The sequence below is a fragment of the Anolis carolinensis genome, chromosome 3, assembly GCF_035594765.1.
Source record: "Anolis carolinensis isolate JA03-04 chromosome 3, rAnoCar3.1.pri, whole genome shotgun sequence".
NCBI classification, from domain to species: Eukaryota; Metazoa; Chordata; class Lepidosauria; order Squamata; family Dactyloidae; genus Anolis; species Anolis carolinensis.
Window position 1 is genome coordinate 51,550,654 of NC_085843.1, and position 19,824 is coordinate 51,570,477.

At 37.8% G+C, this 19,824-nt stretch overlaps 1 protein-coding gene across 4 annotated transcripts in view; it reads left to right on the plus strand.

Annotated features, from left to right (window-relative positions):
* arl13b (ADP ribosylation factor like GTPase 13B) overlaps positions 1-19,824 on the plus strand; it is a 51,027-nt gene continuing 31,203 nt past the window's right edge. For 3 of the 4 annotated variants that reach the window (XM_008107742.3, XM_008107739.3, XM_062974908.1), the window contains exons 1-4: positions 1-213; positions 4,253-4,434; positions 7,731-7,801; positions 11,716-11,965. In XM_008107742.3, the coding sequence (XP_008105949.1) occupies positions 4,376-4,434; positions 7,731-7,801; positions 11,716-11,965 (380 nt within the window). In that variant the 5' untranslated portion in view covers positions 1-213; positions 4,253-4,375. The remainder of the gene's footprint in view (positions 214-4,252; positions 4,435-7,730; positions 7,802-11,715; positions 11,966-19,824) is intronic. The other variant, XM_008107740.3, reaches the window with a different exon arrangement.

The window sequence follows — 19,824 nt, forward strand, 5'->3', positions numbered from 1 at the left end:
CGGGAGCAACGGGAGGAAACACCGTCACGTGGCCGGGCGGTGAAGGCCGCGTCTGAGCAACGGGCCAAGCAGAAGTGGGGCTGTGAAGGGAAAGTAAACGGGCCTGATCTGCCGGCCAGGCGGGGATGTGGGCGGCCAGGCCCCGCTCCCGGGGCTCTAGGCCTGCTCTACACGCGTTCCCTTCTCCCAGCGGCCACGGTGATGAATGACCGGGTAAGACACAGAGTACTCGTCCGCCTAAATGCCTCAAAGGCTAAATAATAATAATAATAATAAAACTTTATTTATACCCCGCCACCATCTCCCCAACGGGGACTCGGGGCAGCTTCATGGTAAATACTCCTTCTCGCCATAAGTGGGCAGGCGGCTTCATGGTAAAGCCACACACAAGGCACAGAACTCTGATGAGTGAGCATCTACACCAGGCATGGGCAATGTTGGGCCCTCCAGGTGTTTTGGACTTCAACTCCCAGAATTCCTAACAGCCCCAGGCCCTTTCCTTTCCCCTCTCAGCCGCTTAAGCTGCTGAGAGGGGGGGGGGGGGGAGGGAAGTAGGAATTGTGGGAGTTGAAGTCCAAAACACCCGGAGGGCCCAACTTTGTCCATATCTTATCTACACTGTCGAATTAATGCAGCTTGACACCACTTTGACTGCTGTGACTCAATGTTATGGAATCTTGGGATTTGTAGTTTGGAGAGGCACCAGCACTCTAGTAGACCTTGTAAGATTATAACTTGCACAGTTCCATAGTACTGAACCATTTCGATTTGCTAGATTTGATATTTAGTTGTTCCTTTGCTCTGCCTGTTTCTGTGTTGAGAGCCAACCTAAGATTTTTAATTAAATGTGTGGCGAGATGAATATTTTCTTGGCAGAAACGGATATACAGTGTTCCCTCACTACTTTGTGGTTTACTTTTCACGGATTCGCTGTTTCACGGTTTTTCAATAAACTCTAAAAGACTATTATAAAACATAAAAAATTACAATTCACAGCCTAAGGAAGGGAGGAAGGAGAAGCCGAAGGGAGAGAAAAGGAGCCCAAGCGGCAACGGGAAGAGAAGGAGACAATTTATCAACACAGGATTGGTTGATAAAGACTTAAAATAGTGTATAACTACTAAAAGAATGTATAAATATTAGAATAGTAGAGTTGGAAGAGACCTCATGGGCCATCCAGTCCAACCCCCTGCTAAGAAGCAGGAAATCGCATTTAAAGCACTATATTAAAATAAATATAGCGTCCCTACTTCACGGATTTTCACTTATTGCGGGTGGTCCTGGAACCTAACCCCAGTGATAAGTGAGGGAACACTGTAATTGGTTTCAGACGCCACGTTTGTGTACAATTCTCTGATCATGTAGAAATCCTATGTCATTGCTGTCCTTCCTTGAAGAATATTTTGTGTGATACCTATTTCTGACATTCTTTCATGACAGTTTTCTGTGAATGTCATCCAGTGTATGTAATTTTTGCTTTCCCGCCTTCAGTGCTATACAAAGGCAGATTTAATCCAGATGAAAGATATGACCCCACTTTCTTATGATCTCCAATGTTAAAGAGAGGTGCAGCAAAGTTTGCAAAGAATTTCCAAACCTTGATTTACTCCTCATTCACCTTCACTGGGGCTCCTTCCACACAGCTGATTAAAATCCTCCATTATCTGCTTTGAGCAGGAATATATGGCAGTATGGACTCAGATAACCCAGTTCAAAGCAGATATTGTGGGATTTTCCATCTTGATGTTCAGTTATGTACACTTTGTCATGCATTATGTACTGGGAGAAATGAAGGCTATCCGATTCATAAAAACAATTGCTGCAGACCTAAAGCAGGGAAAGGTGGACTAAAGTTACCAGATTATTCCTGGAGAGGAGGAGAGTTAATGTTTTAGGGCCCTTCCACATAGCCATATAACCCAGAATATCAAGGCAGGTAATCCACAATGTCTGTTTTGAACTGGGTTATCAGAGTCCACACTGCCATATAATCCTTTTCAAAGTAGATTTTATATAGCTGTGTGAAAGGGGTCTAAGTTAAGAAACCAGTTTCAGTTCCAAACATTGGCTCAAAAGACACATTTACACAGATCACTTAAGTCAGTTTCAAACCAGTATTGAAAAAAGTGGTTTAACTATGCAGATGATTACACAGAAAATCTTGGATCCAGTTTGATGATGGTTACACAAACCACAGAGCATTGATGCTAATGGAAATGCTCTAAGAAGGCATCTGGCTCATATTTACCACAGGTATCTCTATCCCTTCTACAGAAATTATTTTCCCCAAAACAATGTTTTTAATACCGTGTCTTAGGTAAAGCTTTTCCCCTGACATTACTTCTAGTTGTGTCTGACTCTGGGGGTTGGTGCTCATCTCTGTTTCTAAGCTGAAGACCCGGCACTGTTCATAGACACCTCCAAGGTCATGTGGCCAGCATGACTGCAAGGAATGCCGTTACCCTCCCACCAGAGCGGTACCTATTGATATATTCACATTTCCGTGTTTTCGAGCTGCTGGGTTGGCAGAAGCTGGGGCTAGCAGCAGGAGCTCACCCCACTCTCTGGATTCAAACTGCTTACCTTTTGGTCAGCAAGTTCAGCAACTCAGCAATTTAACTTGTTTTGCCATCGGGGACTCCGGTGTTTTAAGTGTACAAAATAAATCAGTGCTTCCCAAAGTGGTCAGTATTTCCCACTTAGGGACACTTGAACGATCCATGTAGTAGCCTTGAGTGAAATTGGGGAGGGGCATTGATTAAAGAAGGCTACCCAATTTAAATACTTAAAGTCACTGGTCTCCATAGATGGTGACACAATGCCAGGCATACTGTTACAAATAAATGCAGCCTGGTTAAAATGGTGGCAAACTACTGACAATCTGTGTGACTCAAAAAAGCCTAAACAACTCAAGTCTTAAAATCTACACTACAGTTATTTGCCCAGGAACCCTCTATGGGGCAGAGTGCTGGACTGTAACAAAGAAACATAAATAAGCCCTTAACACAATGGAAATGAAAATGCTGAAATGGACACTTGGCTTGACACTTCTTGACCATGTGCCAAATGATGACATCTGTCAAAGACTAGGAATAAAAGCGATCAGCAAGAAATTGCAGGAAGCAAGACTACAGTAGTACGACAATGTCATGAGAAGAGAACCAACCTCAGTAGCCCAAACAGCACTACATTTGGAGATTGCAGAACAATGACCATGTGTACGGCCAAAGAAAAGATGGATGGACACCAGCAATGAAGACATGCGCGCCGCCAACCTGAGGATGCCCAAAACAAACCCTGTGGAAACGACAGTTACAATGCTAACGCTCCATTGGGAAAATAGCTTAGAAAGAAGAAGAAGTGGAAACATAAAAAGGAAAAGTTTTTTTTAAAAAAACCATAGACGCTTAGACACCCGATTTAAAACATTGTTTTGGGAAAAATAACTTCTATAGAAGGGATATGGGCCAGATTCCTTCCTAGAGCATGCATGTTTTATTTGTTGTGTAACAGAGTTAAAGTCATAGTAATTACTTTATTTTCCAAACAAAGTTGATATGCAAGTTATAACCAGTCAATGTTAGCAGACGAGTATGTTGGGCATTGTTGGGAAGTCCAGCTTTTACTGGCAGGAATGTGTGCATGTTTACAGACTTGTTTACAGTACTATACTATAAATAGGTGACTTGTATGACATTCAATTTAGATTGTTTCTGAATTATGTGACTAACACTTAACAGTAGTGCAAGTGCAATATGTTTTAAACAATTTAATTCATTTTTAGCAGCATATTGGGTTTATCCTTCTTCCTTTAGGATTATTTTTAATGTTATTCATATTTTTGTTTTAAAATTAGTATTCTTTTTGTGTAATGCAAATGTTACTATGGGTGATTGTCATAAATAATTTTGTAATTTAAAGCTCCCAGGTATCTTACTTACAACTTCCTTATCATGTTGTAGGATGTAGGTCGAAACAGATATGTAAAAGAATGCAAATTTGTCACTGCATCTTTCTGTTTGTTCACTTAAAGAATGTAGATTTCCAAGGACGCACTAAGTATTTTTTTTTCTGAAAAGGGAGGGGTAGGCCAAATATGTTTGGAAACTTCTGAATTCAATGTTCACTATACACAGTAATGCTTAATGGGCTAACTAATAGAACAAATCTTTATTATGATAGTCTTGGGGGTAAATGTCGGTGCTAACTTCTTACTGATTGTACTTTCCACTCTCCCTTTCTTTAATTTTAGCAGGATTATTTCTTACCATACCTATTCCAAATCGGTACATCTTTGATTGAAGCTTAAGGATCTGTTTCCAGATTGCATCTACCGTTCATTTGGTGTGGTACTCTGAATGGCTATTGGATAGGAATGTATAGCCTCATGGCCAATTGCTGCAACTGGCTAAAGCGGTGGCGAGAACCTATTAGGTAAAGAATTACACGTATTGTATAGCAAATAAACTTTACCAAACAAAGTTATTATAGAATTTTTAACAAGGAGTCTAATGGTGGCTTAAATTGGTCCTGTGGCAAAGCTTTAATATTTTCTGTAGTTTTTCATTAGCTACATTTGTGCAGAATGGTGAGAGAGACCCATCTTCTTGTTCATGAGAAGAGTTCTGTTTTGTTCCAATTTACAAACTAAAAATGGTGGTATAGTGTTTTGTTACGACCAGGTTTGTTGCTTTGCTTGTTAAGTCATAATTGAAGACTGAGTCTATACTTGGCTTACAATTCCTTACTTTCTCTGAGAAAGAAAAGAAAAAAAAACTGCTTTGGATTTCTCCAAACAGGAGTGATGATCTGTGTGCACTAACATACTTCTTGTGAACAATAAACAAACAGAAGCAACTATAGCTCGTATCTTTGTGATACTATAGGAATCCTATTATTGTTTGCTTGACTGATTCATGTTTATAAATTAAATACTCATTAAATATTCTCACAACTAGGAGGACAATACTTAGCAATTGTTGTTGTGTACCTTCAAGTTGTTTCTGTCTTGTGGTCACCCTCAAGCAAACCTATCATAGGGCTTTCTTGACAGGATTTGTTTAATCGGGGTTTGCAATAGTCTTTCCTTGAAGATGAAATAGTGTGAGTCATCCATGGTGATGCAACATCCAAATCCTGGGCCCCAGTGTCCTATTCCAACACTCAGGTCACTATGACACTCAAGCCACTATGCCATGCTGCTTCTCTATCCAAGTGGTTATATATATCCTTTTATATTATATCAGTTTTAAATTAGTTCAAGTCCATGCTATCCAACTTAAGGATTAAAACAGAGGTCCTCAAACTAAGGCCCGTGGGCCGGATGCGGCCCTCCAAGGTCATTTACCTGACCCCAGCCCTCAGTTTTAGACTTAGGCTTGCCCTTAGTCTGAAATGACTTGGAGGCACGCACACAACAACAACAAACCTAATGAACTTGACTACCTCGTTGGCCAGAAGCAGGCCCACACTTCCCATTGAAATCCTGGTAGGTTTATGTTGGTTAAAATTGTTCTTATATTTAAATATTGTATTGTTCTTTCGGCCCCCTGTTGGTGGCGTAGTGTGTTAAAGCGCTGAGCTGCTGAACTTGCAGACCAAAAGGTCCCAGGTTCAAATCCCGGGAGCAGAATGAGCACCCGCTGTTAGCCCCAGCTCCTGCCAACCTAGCAGTTCGAAAACATGCCAATGTGAGTAGATCAATAGGTACCGCTCTGGCGGGAAGGTAACGGCGCTCCATGCAGTCATGCCGGCCACATGACCTTGGAGGTGTCTACGGACAACGCCGGCTCTTCGGCTTAGAAATGGAGATGAGCACCAACCCCCAGAGTCAGACATGACTGGACTTAATGTCAGGGGAAAACCTTTACCTTTACTTTTATTGTTCTCTCATATTTTTTGCAATAAGACATGTGCAGTGTGCATAGGAATTTGTTTGTATTTTTTACAAACTATAGTCCGGCCCCCCAACACTCTGAGGGATTTTGGACCGGCTCTCTGTTTTAAAAGTTTGAGGACCCCTGGATTAAAACATATCACATTTGTACATATTTTCACTATATTTTGGTGAAAGGATAGGGGAAATTATTAATTCTACAATACAGGCCAAACCATTGTGCCATGGTTGCCTTAGTGGAAGTACAAGGTGTTTATTTTGACTTTTAAAGCCCTACATAGTTTGAGTCAAGGTTACCTACATGGTCGCCTTCTCCCGTATGATCCATCCTGCAGAATTAGGTTCTTGGGGGGGGGGGCAACTCCAACCAGGCATAACCCGACGGGCAACCATCACCTAGAGGACCTTCTCATCAGCCATCCCAAGTCTGGAATGACCTGCCAGAAGACCTCGAACAGCTAAATGAACTGCTGGAAATTGAAACCCATCTGAAGACTTATCTTTTCTGGCAGGCCTACCCAGTCAGTTTTAATTATGAGTTTTAAACTTACATTTTGTGCTTTAATCTTAGTTCTGTTTATTTTAATGTGTATTTTATAGAATCCTTAACTATCTTGTAACCCACATTAAGCTATGAGGAGAGGCAAGTAAGGAATAGTAATAATCATTATTATTATTTAAAGTGCTTTTTTCTTATTGTCAGATAGCCTGAACAGCTCATACATATTTTAGAGATTTACAGTAAATGATATACCAAATTCTAATAATTTCACTCCCCTCAGCTACAATATTGATAAAGATTATTACCTTATGGATCTTCTCAGTTGCTTTAACATTAACACACTTTGTTGAAAGTTAATTCCTGTTCTGGAATTAATTTATATGTATCTTTTACCTAGAATTCTCACCAAAATGTATCCTTCCATTAGAGGAGTGCATCCTAGTCTGATTTACTATTATGCTGAAAAAGGTCTCTTTAAATTAATTTTTTATGGTTCCTTACAATCCCTTTCTTGTGCATACCCAAGTTGGTCATTAGTCTTGTCCTAATTTTGCACTTTTGAAAATTCTGTTTCAGCATTAACTTTGAATGTGGGTTACAAGACACGGTGAAAGATATAAAATTCAATCAAATTAATCATGCAACCATAAACAAATTCTTAACTGTGAAAGGTGTGAATGTAGGACAAAGAGTTTGCCACAACAATAGGCTATACTTGTTAATTTTTTCCTATTTTAAATGTAATTTGCTATTGATCAACCATATGAATTTTCCCCCTATCAGCTTAGCTAAACATTGGTTCTGCTTTCTGAGGCACAGCAACAGTTTTGAAGAATTCTTTCTTCAAAACTGAATGCAATTCATTTGCTTTTATTTTTCTTATATCATCCCTCCTCTTGACTTTGTCCCCTCTCCTTTCTTTCATCTCTTTTCTCTCTTTCTGTCTGTTAATGTCTGATTTGCATTTTCCTGCCAAAATTATTTGACTGTATTTTAAATTCCTACCCTTTAAAAGGAAGCTTTTGGAACAGACTCATAGTTCCAAAATTGTACTGCATATGTAATTGAAATGAATGCATATTGTTCTAGTCACCCATGTCTCTGCTGTCCTTCTTCCCTTTGCTGTTGTTCTGTATCTATTTTGCCTCTTTGTGAGCCTTTTTGATGCCAGCACTTGTTAATTCTGTTCTTCTCAAAGTGCAATATTCTGTTCCTTGTGTTATATAGAACAATAAGTAATTTATAATGATTGCCATGCATGCATATACTTTAAAAAGAATTCAGTTCTATGTTTGTTCATAAAAGTATGATAACCTTTTTTGTTCTTCAAAGGAAGGTGACATTAATCATGGTGGGCCTTGATAATGCTGGAAAAACTGCAACAGTAAAAGGAATTCAGGGAGGTAGGTAACAGCTTTGTTCTGAACCTGTCATTTTAGGAAAGCTTTTTCATTAAGTATTAAGGCAGGCTCTTTCACTGTTTAAAGCAGATACATTTTACATTTATTCCATTTGCTGGAGCAAGATATGCTGTTCAAAGTGCTATCTTCTGCTATTAAGAAAAAAAACCCAAAAAACAAATAAGTATAAAGAGATGTTTTCCCGTTGTTCACAGTGTGGACTGCATCTTATGTAACACTTTCAGGACCTTTCAATACTTTTAAGTTGAAGGTATTTAACCTTTTTCAAAAAGTGATTTGGAATCCCAAATAAAGAAAATGCACTATCAGGATGGTGGAAGAAAGTTGTGTATATATGTGCAGCTGTTCTTGCTCATTCATCTTGCAAGTCTCACTTTTAGAAACCAATTTGTTTCTTTTGCGCTTCGTATTGCTTCGGATGATGTCAAGTCAATGAAATGCCATTGTTTACATGGTTGTTCTTTGTATAGAGATATTCATTAGAATTTCTGTGGTATCTGTATAGTAGGTGTCTTAGAAATAAAGTAGATATTATTTATATTACTAGATTCATCTGTATCCTGCACAAAACATTGCAGATGTAGGGCAGAAAAGAAGGAGGCTGCCTTGCTTCCACTACAAAATCCAACACCCCCTCCCCATCCTGACAAGACTAATACAGGCAATGTAAACATACTGATTGTATGTATGTATGCATTAAAAATTCACTGCAAAGTACATTGATTACAAAATTCAAGGCTATTAAAATATTATGGGCCTTTTGGCTCTGAAGAGACAGAATGTTCCCCTTGAGTATACGTTATATCTATTTCTACCTCATGGGGATCCTTCCATAGGTTTCACTGGAGGCAGTTGGAGAATGTAGGTTTCTAGGCTGGTCTTCCCAGTTGTGGAATGCCCTGCTCTTGTAAACCTGAATGTTAAGCTTTTGATATCATAACCTGGCAAGGTTGTGAAATTCAGTCTCGGGGCACATTGTTTAAGTGCACATTGCTTTTAAATACTTTAAAATGGTTTTAAATTGTACTATAGTTTTACATTGTTTATTTATTAATCTGTTTTCTCTCTTGATATATGTGACAAAGATATAAACAAATAAAAAGAAACAAAGAAATAAAATTTGCAAGGAGCCTACCAGTTGTCTTCAACATTAGTGTTTCTAAAACTTTGAGACAGCCCAAAATATTAGGATCAATGTAAAAACAAGATTCAGTGCAATGTAGTGGTTTGAATGTTGAACTGGGACTTTTAGGAAACCAGGATTTGAATTCTTAGACATGTGGAAACCTTCCGGGTTCCCTTGAGAAGCACTCTCTCAACCTTACAAGAAGGCAATGAAAAATTCCTCTAAATCAGTCTTGCCAAGCAAACTTGTTGAGAGTCACCATATGTTAGAATCAGCTTGGAGGCACATAACAAAATGTAAATGCAGCAAATTAAGGTTGCTGCTTCCTTGAATGTCAAAAGCACTTTACTACATACATCACATGGCATGGTAGACTGCTGTAAAGCATTTGCTGTATCCAGAAATCCTGCATTTACAAAAGCCTGTTGAATCATGACAAGAATACCTATCCTTACAGAGGAAAATACTGCTTCTATAAAAGCAGAGTAACCTGTTGCTTCCAAATGTCATGAACTCAGTCAAAAACATGTTTCAATATTTTTAAGTATTTGAGGAATTGTTGATTTAAATTTGTTTTTCAGTGTACCGAATGTAAAATATGTCTCTGAGTTAAATAGGCATTTTCATTTTTAGTACAAGATAGAAAAATCAATAGTAGTTCTTTGCCTCTTCTTTTTCTTTTATAGGTGTTTTATGTCCTGTTTGTAGCAAAACACAGTAATGAGCATACATCAGTAAAATTTACATTAAAATCAATGTTGTAGGTATAGCTTCTTTTATGATACTGTTTTGGGGTATAATTAAGGAAGCAATTTAAGCAGTAAATTGTACATGCATAACAAATGGTCGACTGATATTTTTGTATTAGAGTATAATTGGGAAGGTATATCAATTTGCCAGACTGTTTCCCCCCCTTCAATTGTGGAAATGCTAACATTTCCCCCTTCTTTGTTCTGCTCTCCCCAGTAAATTAACACATGGGTATACTTATTACTGATAGAATTATTGGCCAGAATCATGTACCAGCTACTAAGTTAAGTACGCTTAACTAAATTTAACTACATAACCTCTCCTGGCTAACCCACCAAATTCATCCATGGTCAGATACCAGCAGAATGGATCTCTTTCCCAAGCAGCTAATGTCTGGTAAAGTAAGTTTGAGAGAGGGAATTATAATTGTGGCAAATCTTATCACAGTTTTCTTGGCAGAATTTGTTCAGAGTGGAATTCCCTTTGTCTTCTTTTGAAGCTAAGACTATGTGACTTGTCCAAAGTTACCCAGTGAGTTTCCATGTCCAACCAGAATTCGAACCCTGGTCTCCAGAGTCATAGCCCAGTGCTCAAGCTATTACATCATGTTAGTTCTCCCTGTGTCGTTTTGATCCAGGTTACCTGACAGGTCATATTTCCCAGTATAAGCCCATGTAGACCCCGAGATCCACAAGAGATGCCCTTCTTTCAGTCTTCCTACTTTCAGTTGGTGGAAACACTAGAGAGGGCTTCTGGGTGGTTGACACTACGTTTTGGAATGTCCTCTTTAGTGAAATTTGAATTGCTTCTTCGTTGGTGTCCTTCCATCAGCAGGCTAAAACTAGTTTTCATTCAGACCGATTTTTGGGATTGAAAAATCAGTAAGTTCTGTATTGTTTCAAACTGTGTTGTTTATTGTTCGTATAGTCTGTTTGAGTGCATCTTTTGAATATGGATTTTAATTCAGTTTTAACATAGCTTTTTGTATGTTTTTAATTGTAATGTTCATAATGTCTAAGCTGCCTTGAGTCCCTGTGTGGAATATAATTAAAGGGAGTGAAGTGGCATCAACAGCAATTGAGAATATGAAATACTACCTAGATTTATTCACCCCTTAATGTTTGGTATTTGTGATTGATGCTTAGTCATGTTTGTGGAAGGAAGATAGACGCATTTGAACTGTGTTGTTGGAGGAAAAAATTGAGAGTGCCTTGGACTGCAAGAAGATCCAACCAGTCCATACTCCAGGAAATAATGCCCGACTGCTCACTGGAAGGAACGATATTAGAGGCAAAGATTAAGTACTTTGGCCACGTAATGAAAAGTCAGGAAAGCTTGGAGAAGATAATGATGCTGGGGAAAATGGAAGGAAAAAGGAAGAGGGGCCGACTAAGGGCAAGATGGATGGATGTTATCCTTGAAGTGACTGGCTTGACCTTGAAGGAGTTGAGGGTGGCGATGACCGACAGGGAGCTCTGGCTTGGGCTGGTCCATGAGATCATGAAGAGTCGGAAGCGACTGAACGAATAAACAACAAACATGTTCGCAATTCTCACACAGACACACCCTACTTTACCTGGCAACAGTTGTATGGGAAGAAACAAATCATAGAGTAGGAAGAGACCCACATGGCCCATCTAGTCAAACCCCCTGTTATGCAGGAAAAGCACAATCAAAATACCTCTGACAATGATTGGAGTATGTGTGAATAATGTTTCATAGTTGAACTATCACTTTGAGACAGTGTTACTCAATTTACTAATTCCTATGAATCTATTGCAGGATGATAATTCCTTTCCATATGAAATAAAGTTTGCTCATTTCAGAAAGTCTTGTTCAGGAGTTTTCATGTGACTTCAGTGTAACTGCAGTCGAAAAGATGCATGCATACCTTCCTTTTCTTTATTTCAGTGACAGCTTCTTATATTTTATGTTTCGTGATCCTCTGAAGTAACATTCTGTTAGGCATAAACAGCTTTATCATTACTTTTCCCTATAACTAATTCTTCAATTTTATCAGAATCTCCTGAAGATGTGGCTCCAACAGTTGGCTTTTCTAAAATTGACCTTAAACAAGGTCGATTTGAAGTCACAATCTTTGATCTTGGAGGCGGAAAACGAATCCGAGGCATTTGGAAGAATTACTATGCTGAATCCTATGGAATCATATTTGTCGTGGATTCCAGCGATGTGGAGAGAATGGAAGAGACAAAAGAGACCATGTCAGAACTTCTAAGGCATCCCAAGATATCAGGAAAACCTGTCTTAGTGTAAGTAGCATAAAACAGCAAATGTTGAAATGTTCATGTATAACTTACTAAATAAATTTCTTAAAACATTTACAGCATGTGCTACTTTTTCTTAAGCAGCCTTTAAAGATGAATATTTTATTACAAGCATGAGAGAAGAGGGAATGTTATCTGCATTGTTACTGAACTCATTAAAATGATGGATTAGATCTGTTAGAATTTTTTCTCTGAGGCTTTACTGAAATTTCCCCACATGCTCTTTCTATTTTATGTTTCTACATATAGTGGTAACTTATTGTTTAGACAAATAATACACAAATAACATGGCTGTATATTAAGTTTAAATTACGTTATTAGCCAGTTCCTAGTATTAATAAGGTATGCATATTTAACACAAGGGGGTGCAAGTGCTGCATGAAGAGAAGTAGTTCATTTCTGGAAACTCTTGTCCAAGAGCTTTCTCAAAAGCCACGCATGCTCAAAAATATGATTGGTATAATGTGGCAGCAGAAGGTAAATGTAGTGTAATTGAGACACCTGTGGAGTAAAATAGCTGTCAACCTATGTGCAGGACTCAGAAAACATGAGCATGATCAAGCCAAAGTCTGTCTATTTTAATGTAAGGATGTGTTTATCTCTCACAATAAAACTAGTGAAACTTGAAAGTGCTTACCTTCTGGCTGCATCACGTCATCATATTTAATTTATATGTGTAATATGCAATTTTCTTTATGATCTGTTTTTCTTTCTTACAAGAAGAATGGCAGAAGTGTGCTTTAAATGAGTTTATTACACATTTATGTCTAGAATCTGTATATATATATGAACCTCCTACAGGAGAAGATCTTAAATAGATTGCATTTAATATAATTTTTGCAATTGGACCAGTGCAAAGATTGTTGTACTCTAATTAGAGCTTGGGAAAAAATAATTGAAATAAAATTTAAAACTCCAAAATCATTGGAATCTCACCCCTAACATAGCTTAGCTCCATAAGGTATTATTTCCACACAACAAAAAATGGGTTGTTCTAGATCATTACAAGGTAGTTTCTGTTTGCTCAATACAAAAGACAATATAACAGTGAAGTCATTTTAAAAAAATCCTTAGGCCATCTATTTATTTATTTATTTATTTATTTACAGTATTTATATTCCTCCCTTCTCACTCCAAAGGGGACTCAGGGCGGATCACAATGCACATATACATTTCCATTGTTTGGAGCATCTGTATAATGTAGTACAGTGTTCCCTCACTACTTCGCGGTTCACTTTTCACGGATTCGCTGTTTTGCGGTTTTTCAATAAACTCTAAAAGACTATTATAAATCATAAAAATTACAATTTACAGCCTAAGGAAGGAAGGAAAGAGAAGCCAAAGGGAGAGAAAAGGAGCCCAAGCAGCAACGGGAGGAGGAGGAGGTGATTTAGCAACACACAATTGGTTGATAAAGACTTAAAATAGTGTATAACTACTAAAATAATGTATAAATATTAAAATAAATATAGTGCCCCTACTTCACGGATTTTCACTTATTGCGGGTGGTCCTGGAACCTAACCCCAGTGATAAGTGAGGGAACACTGTACACTGTATTCCTCATGCCTATTCCATTTCCCCTCCCCTTGATCTCTCTTTGTCCCTGTCCACTTTCTGCACAGCCCTTTTTTTTAGTGGATCATGCCCTTTGTGGGCTGAGTGTGGAGCTGTTATTAAGTGACTCTGGAGCAAAAGGTTCTGGTAATTACTGTAAGCATATTCTGTGGTTATCTTTCTTTGTAAAATTTTTAGAAGTCCCACCCTTCAATCTTTCTGATTCAGTCTGAAAACATGGATGTTCAAATAGGCTTTTGACTTAGATAGGCTAAATGGGCCCATATGAAGTTGGCACTTGGCATCTTAGTTGTGAATCAATGGCAGCTAGTTTTATCTACAGATGTTTTTAAAATTGTATTTTGATTTTATGTTACATGTGTTGGCAGGGGTTGTTTTAATTCTCTGTGTTATTGTTTTTATACTCATGTACTTTTTTTATCATTTTATGTTATGTTGCATCTTGGAGTGCCTTTGTAAGCCGCCCGAAGTCCCTTTGGAGAGATGGTGGCAGGCTGTAAAGTTTATTAAGTTTATTATTATTGTTATATTTCCTTTCTTTGACCTCTTTGGCATTTACTTCAAGTAGACATCTTAATTATTAAATAGAGTGGATGCTAATATTGTATATTCAGAAATAAATTATATTGAGTCTATTGAGGTATATTCTGAGGTAAGTGGTCTTGAGAATCAGTGTCAAGTAGTTGTTTGAGTGTTAGAAAAGGACTTGGAGAGACCAGAGTTCAAATATTTTCTCAGTCAGGGAAACCTACTGTGCCTCTTTGTGTGTGTTATAGTTCCTAAGCCTCAGAGGAAGGAACTCTTTTGAATACATTGTGCCAAAAATAATGCTATGATAAGGTTATACGTCAAAGTCAACATGAAACTTACAACATCTTTTTAAAAAGAGGTAATGTAGTGGCATAATTATCAGTATTGGTTGAAAAATATACGTTAGGTTATATTTTCTTTTGTAAAACCAACATCAATTTTATCTTCAGTGCTTTCTGAAAATCCATGGATTTTCATGTGTAACCATAAGCGTGTGAGATAAGTGACAGGCAAGTACAGTCTTATGTCTAAACACATATTCCACTCATCTAATATTGATATTCCACCCATCTAGCATTGGTATTTAGGTGATGTGATTTAAAACTATAGGTTGGTTGAAACTCTGGGTAATCTGGAAATACTAAACTTGTATGATTATGCTGATGTCTTTATGCCCTCTTCCATGTTCCTCCCTCTGCTACACCAACACATTGACCATGTAGGCAAAGGAATTTGCATTTATTTCCCCTAACAAGCTAGTCTTTCTCCATCATTTTTTGAGGTGAAAACACACCCAAGAATTTCTGTTTCAACTTGAACCAGCAGGTGGAATAGAAGAACATTTTCAAATGACCAAATTGTAGAATTTTTGCTAGTTCAGAGAGTGTACTAATTAGTGATTAAACATATACATTAGTCTCCCTCAACAAGTGTCAAAGCTAATAGGGAAAATAAGCATTTTTATCATACTGCCCTGATTGAGTCTTTCCCTTGCTAGCTTGTGACAGGAATGATAGGAAACAAATTAAGTCTGTTAAAGAAAACAAATTACGTGTTTCAAAAAACATGCCTATGATAGATTTACATGTATAAATCCATTGGGCACAAAAGAAAGGGAATGTCTAATTTCAGCTATCTGTTGTCTATCAGAATTGCACTATCTATTTCTTGGGGAAGTGAGAATTTTAAAACCAAATTATAGAGCCTTTACTCCTTTGTAAATATCTATTAGGATTTTAGCATTATGTTTTAACTGATCGAGTTAAGTTTTGTTTTATTTCCGTCTGCCATATGCATCTTCGCCAGGTATTTTGTTTGTTTGGCATCTTGAGTAGGGGATGACCAAGTGTTGGCCATTATAAATACCCAGGCTTCATGTGATCACTCTCCTGATAGACTTCGTTCTATCAGGATTGTTATGTTGCAGTAACACTGGGAACACCAGTAAAAATCCCTTATCTAGAAATCTGAAATGCTTCAGAATCCGAAGTTGGTCACATGAGTGTGTGAGATAATGGCCCTTTTGCTTTTTGATGATTTGATGCACATAAACTTGGTTTCATGCACAACATTATTTTTTAATTACCTTCAGGCTATACTTATAAGGTATATATGAAACATAAATGAATTTCACATTACAGACTTTGGTAAACCTCTAAGATACCTTACTATGTATGCAGAAATATTCCAAAAACTGGAAAAAAAATCAAACCCAAAGTACTTCTGGCCCCATGCATTTCCAACCTATATACTTGTGGACAATTCTCTGGCAACTGTATATCATGTAACTCTTGCTTATAGTATTTGAGAATGACCTGCTACAAAATGTTACTATAACTGTGTTATTGTATAACTACATCATAGTAAGCCATTTTGAGCATTAATGATATAATACAAATATTTGAATTAATAAATAAAAAAATCAGCAAATCCCTAATTACCATCATGAGAAAAAGATTATTGTGTATTTTGCAATTCTTCATGAAACATGAGCCTTGGCACTCAATGATTTGATACATCAAGGAAAAGTATGTAGAATTAATCACAGGAAGGCAGTCTTTATTGGGATTTTTGTGGTAGATAATGCTCATCTAGCTCCATTCTGCTGTGACTTCCTTTTACTTAATTTCTATTTAGTTTATGTTGTGAAGCCGTGCAATTGTAAAGAGTTGCAATGGGAAGGAAACTGTTTTAAGCAAATGTAAGAAATATCAGTTGCATTTTAGAAGCCAGAAATTGATATGTAAACAAAGTTGTTACTATTTTCAGACAAATTATAAAAAAGTGAAACTTTCACTAAACTTTGCAGAGCTGCTGCCCAAAAGAAAAACACTTCTGGATATCCTGAACCTTGTAATACTGTTTTTCACGGATGGGCTGTCAAGAAAGTATAAAGACACTCCCCATGCTTTATGTCTTTCCCATTTTCTAATGTACTGTCCAAGCCAGAATGTTATTTATTTATTCATTTCCCACATTTGTACCCATCCCTTCTCACCCCGAAGGGGACTCAGGGCAGCCTTACAACAGGCACAATTCGATGCCAACAACATATAATTCCAAAAATTAGCAAATTGAATTATTGCCTCCCAATGTTTTATAGCTACAAGTAGCTCTAACCATTCTGGTCATAGGAAAGATGTGTAAGTGTAATGTAGTGGTTATACTAGTGTTGAACTGAGATTTGTAAGATAAACTGTAGAGGAGGAGAGCCTTGTATGCCATTTGAGCTCACTAGGGAAAATGCAGGACACAAATACAATTAAGGAATAAAATATTCTACCCAACCTAAACCTCATTTTCAAGAGTAATTATGGTGCCCTATTTGGTCATGGGTGGTTTTGCTTCTTCGAGGTAGGGATATTGTTTTCAACTGACACACACACATTTATTTATTTATTTATGGTATTTATATTCCGTCCTTCTCACCCCGAAAGGGACTCAGGGCGGATCACAATGTACAGATATATGGCAAACATTCAATGCCATTAGACAAACAACACACAGACAGACACAGAGGCTATTTAACTTTCCAGCTTCTGGCTTTGTGAGGGTATGCTTGATTCCGGCAACAGGAGGAGCTGCTGTTTCATCATCCACTGTGACGAGTCCTTTTGATGGAGTACTTCCTCATCCGACATGCACGCTGCTGGTCGTTTTTATGGTGTTGTAAATTAGTTAAATTAGCCTCACCGCATAAGCGGCCCTTAAATTTTCCCACTTGATAGATACAACTGTCTTTCGGGTTGCTTAGGTAAACAATGAGCTGGGGCTATTTAACGGTCGGGTACTCAATCCGACTCTGGCTTTGAACTCACGACCTCTCGGTCAGTAGTGATTTATTGCAGCAGGCTACTAACCAGCTGGGCCACAGCCCGGCCCCTGGTCTGTATCTCATAGTTTTCTCAGCCACAGACTTGAGTAAATCACAGTCTGGCATCTTTTTATCCTCAGGAAACTTTTTCTCCTTTCTCTGTTATTTTAAACAGTATTTGTCAATTGGGAGGCGGATTAAAACATAATTTCCTTTCATTCAGATCCTCCTTATAGGACGATGTAGACAGTTTCCTCGGTTTTGGATGACCCTTTCTTTCTCCACACTGATAGGCCAGAATGTATCATATGAAAGTACAAATGCAGCCTGCAACAGAAATGGAATAGCCATAGTCCCATTTATCCAACCATATTACTACAGGTGGCTATAAAGAGCACAAAGCAGCCATTATATTCCCCCCTCCTCTCTTTTTTTTAAAATTCTCTCAACTCCGTGACTACTGAGCATGTTGGAGCTTCAGGTAGTATTCTTTTGGAGTGGGGGAGACAGAGGTAAGAATAATTATATAATTATATAGTATTAATATATTAATAATTAATATATTAATAATAAATTAATAATTATATAAGAATAATAATAATGCCAAAGAGCCGGCATTGTCCGTAGACACCTCCAAGATCATGTGGCTGGCATGACTGCATGGAGCGCCGTTACCTTCCTGCCTGAGCGGTACCTATTGATCTACTCACATTGGCATGTTTTCGAACTGCTAGGTTGGCAGAAGCTGGAGCTAACAGCGGGTGCTCACTCCGCTCCCGGGATTTGAATCTGCGACCTTTCGGTCTGCAAGTTCAGCAGCTCTATGCTATGCTATATTATTGTGCTATGCTAATAATATATTGTATGTACATTTGATTTGTAAGCCGCTCTGAGTCCCCTCCGGGGTGAGAAGAGCGGGATATAAATGTAGTAAATAAATAATAAATAAATTGTTTTCTCTTAAGTTTTTTTCTTTGCCTATTTACTCCCTTAGGGGTTCTTCCCCTTATTTGAAAATATTATTTCTGTAAACTTTGAAGGTTTCTCTGAGTGTACCCCTCTTTGTTTTTTCAGTAGCTCCTGTGCTTTGACATTCACCATCATAGTTTATTAATGGATGAAGTAATTGCATTTATTGCTTCAGAAAGGGGCATATTGCAGCTGACGTGAGTGACTGCAGCCCTTCAGATATTACAATTAGACAGTGCCCAACAGTCTTACACACTGGCCATTCTTGCTGTGACCCATAGTAGTAGGAGTCCAGCAACACTTGGGAATTCGCAGATTTCCATAACTGTACTACAATAGACCAAAGTGTATGTTGCTTGTGTGTTCAAGTAATTTGCAACATATGGCATGCCTATTATGTTTTTGTTTTTTTTTGCAAGATTTGTTCAGAGACCTTTGCTTTTCACCTTTTTCTGAGTCTGAGGGAGTGTGACTTGCCCAAGGTCACCCAACGGGTTTCCTTGGCTGCACAGGGATTCAAATTCTGGTCTCCAGAGTCATAGTTTGATATTCAAACCACTTCACTGGCTCTTCATCTAACACTTTTTGAAATATGAATCCTTTTTTCCTTCTAAAGTCCTTTAGCACATAGAAGGGTTGTTTGAAAGATATGTTTTGTGGAAAAAAGAATGGGAAATTTTTATATTCATAGTAGAGGAGAACTGATCTCTGATAAGTACACATAGTATCAGATAGTGACATATTTTTCTTTTCCTTAAATGAAAAAAGAAATGCTATCCAATATCATTTAAGTATTATGTGATAAGAAGAGACTGAAAATCAGCTATTTTATATTATAACTGGAAGGGAATATATATATATATATATAGTCTCCTAATCTGTGAAATGCATAACAAGCACACATAACCTTCCTTAACATATACTTTGATCTTGTGCATTATGGGACAGAAGTTGTGATCTGTCTCGTAAGATAGGATGAGGAAGTCAGGATCACGCACACTTTTTGGTGCTGCTCTTCCAAGATTGTTTATCAATCTCCAACTTTGCGCAAGTTCTTTTCAATCAAAGAAAGTATTGCTTATTTCAAAATGGAAAATTCCTGTCCTTAGTACCTACAAAAATAAACTCTGTGCCTTTTCCATATCAGAAACAAGTTTTTTTTTTAGCCCTTTGAAGCTTTGTTTCAATCAGCATCCCTGTCATGCAGTCAGGAAGAACTATGTTCGTAACACATCCTCTTGGACCCTGCATCTTATTCTTATCTATCCTAAATATGTTCATCAAGATACTTCTGGGCCTGATGTTTCACCAAGTGTTGACAGTACATTTTTAGAGTATTTTTGCGAAATCAAAGTTAGAAATGAAAATCCATTATGCAATGATCCTATGCTTTTACAGTTTTACAGTTTTGTGTTCTTTCCCTTCTCAGTGTTTTTAGGAGTGAACCCCCACGAT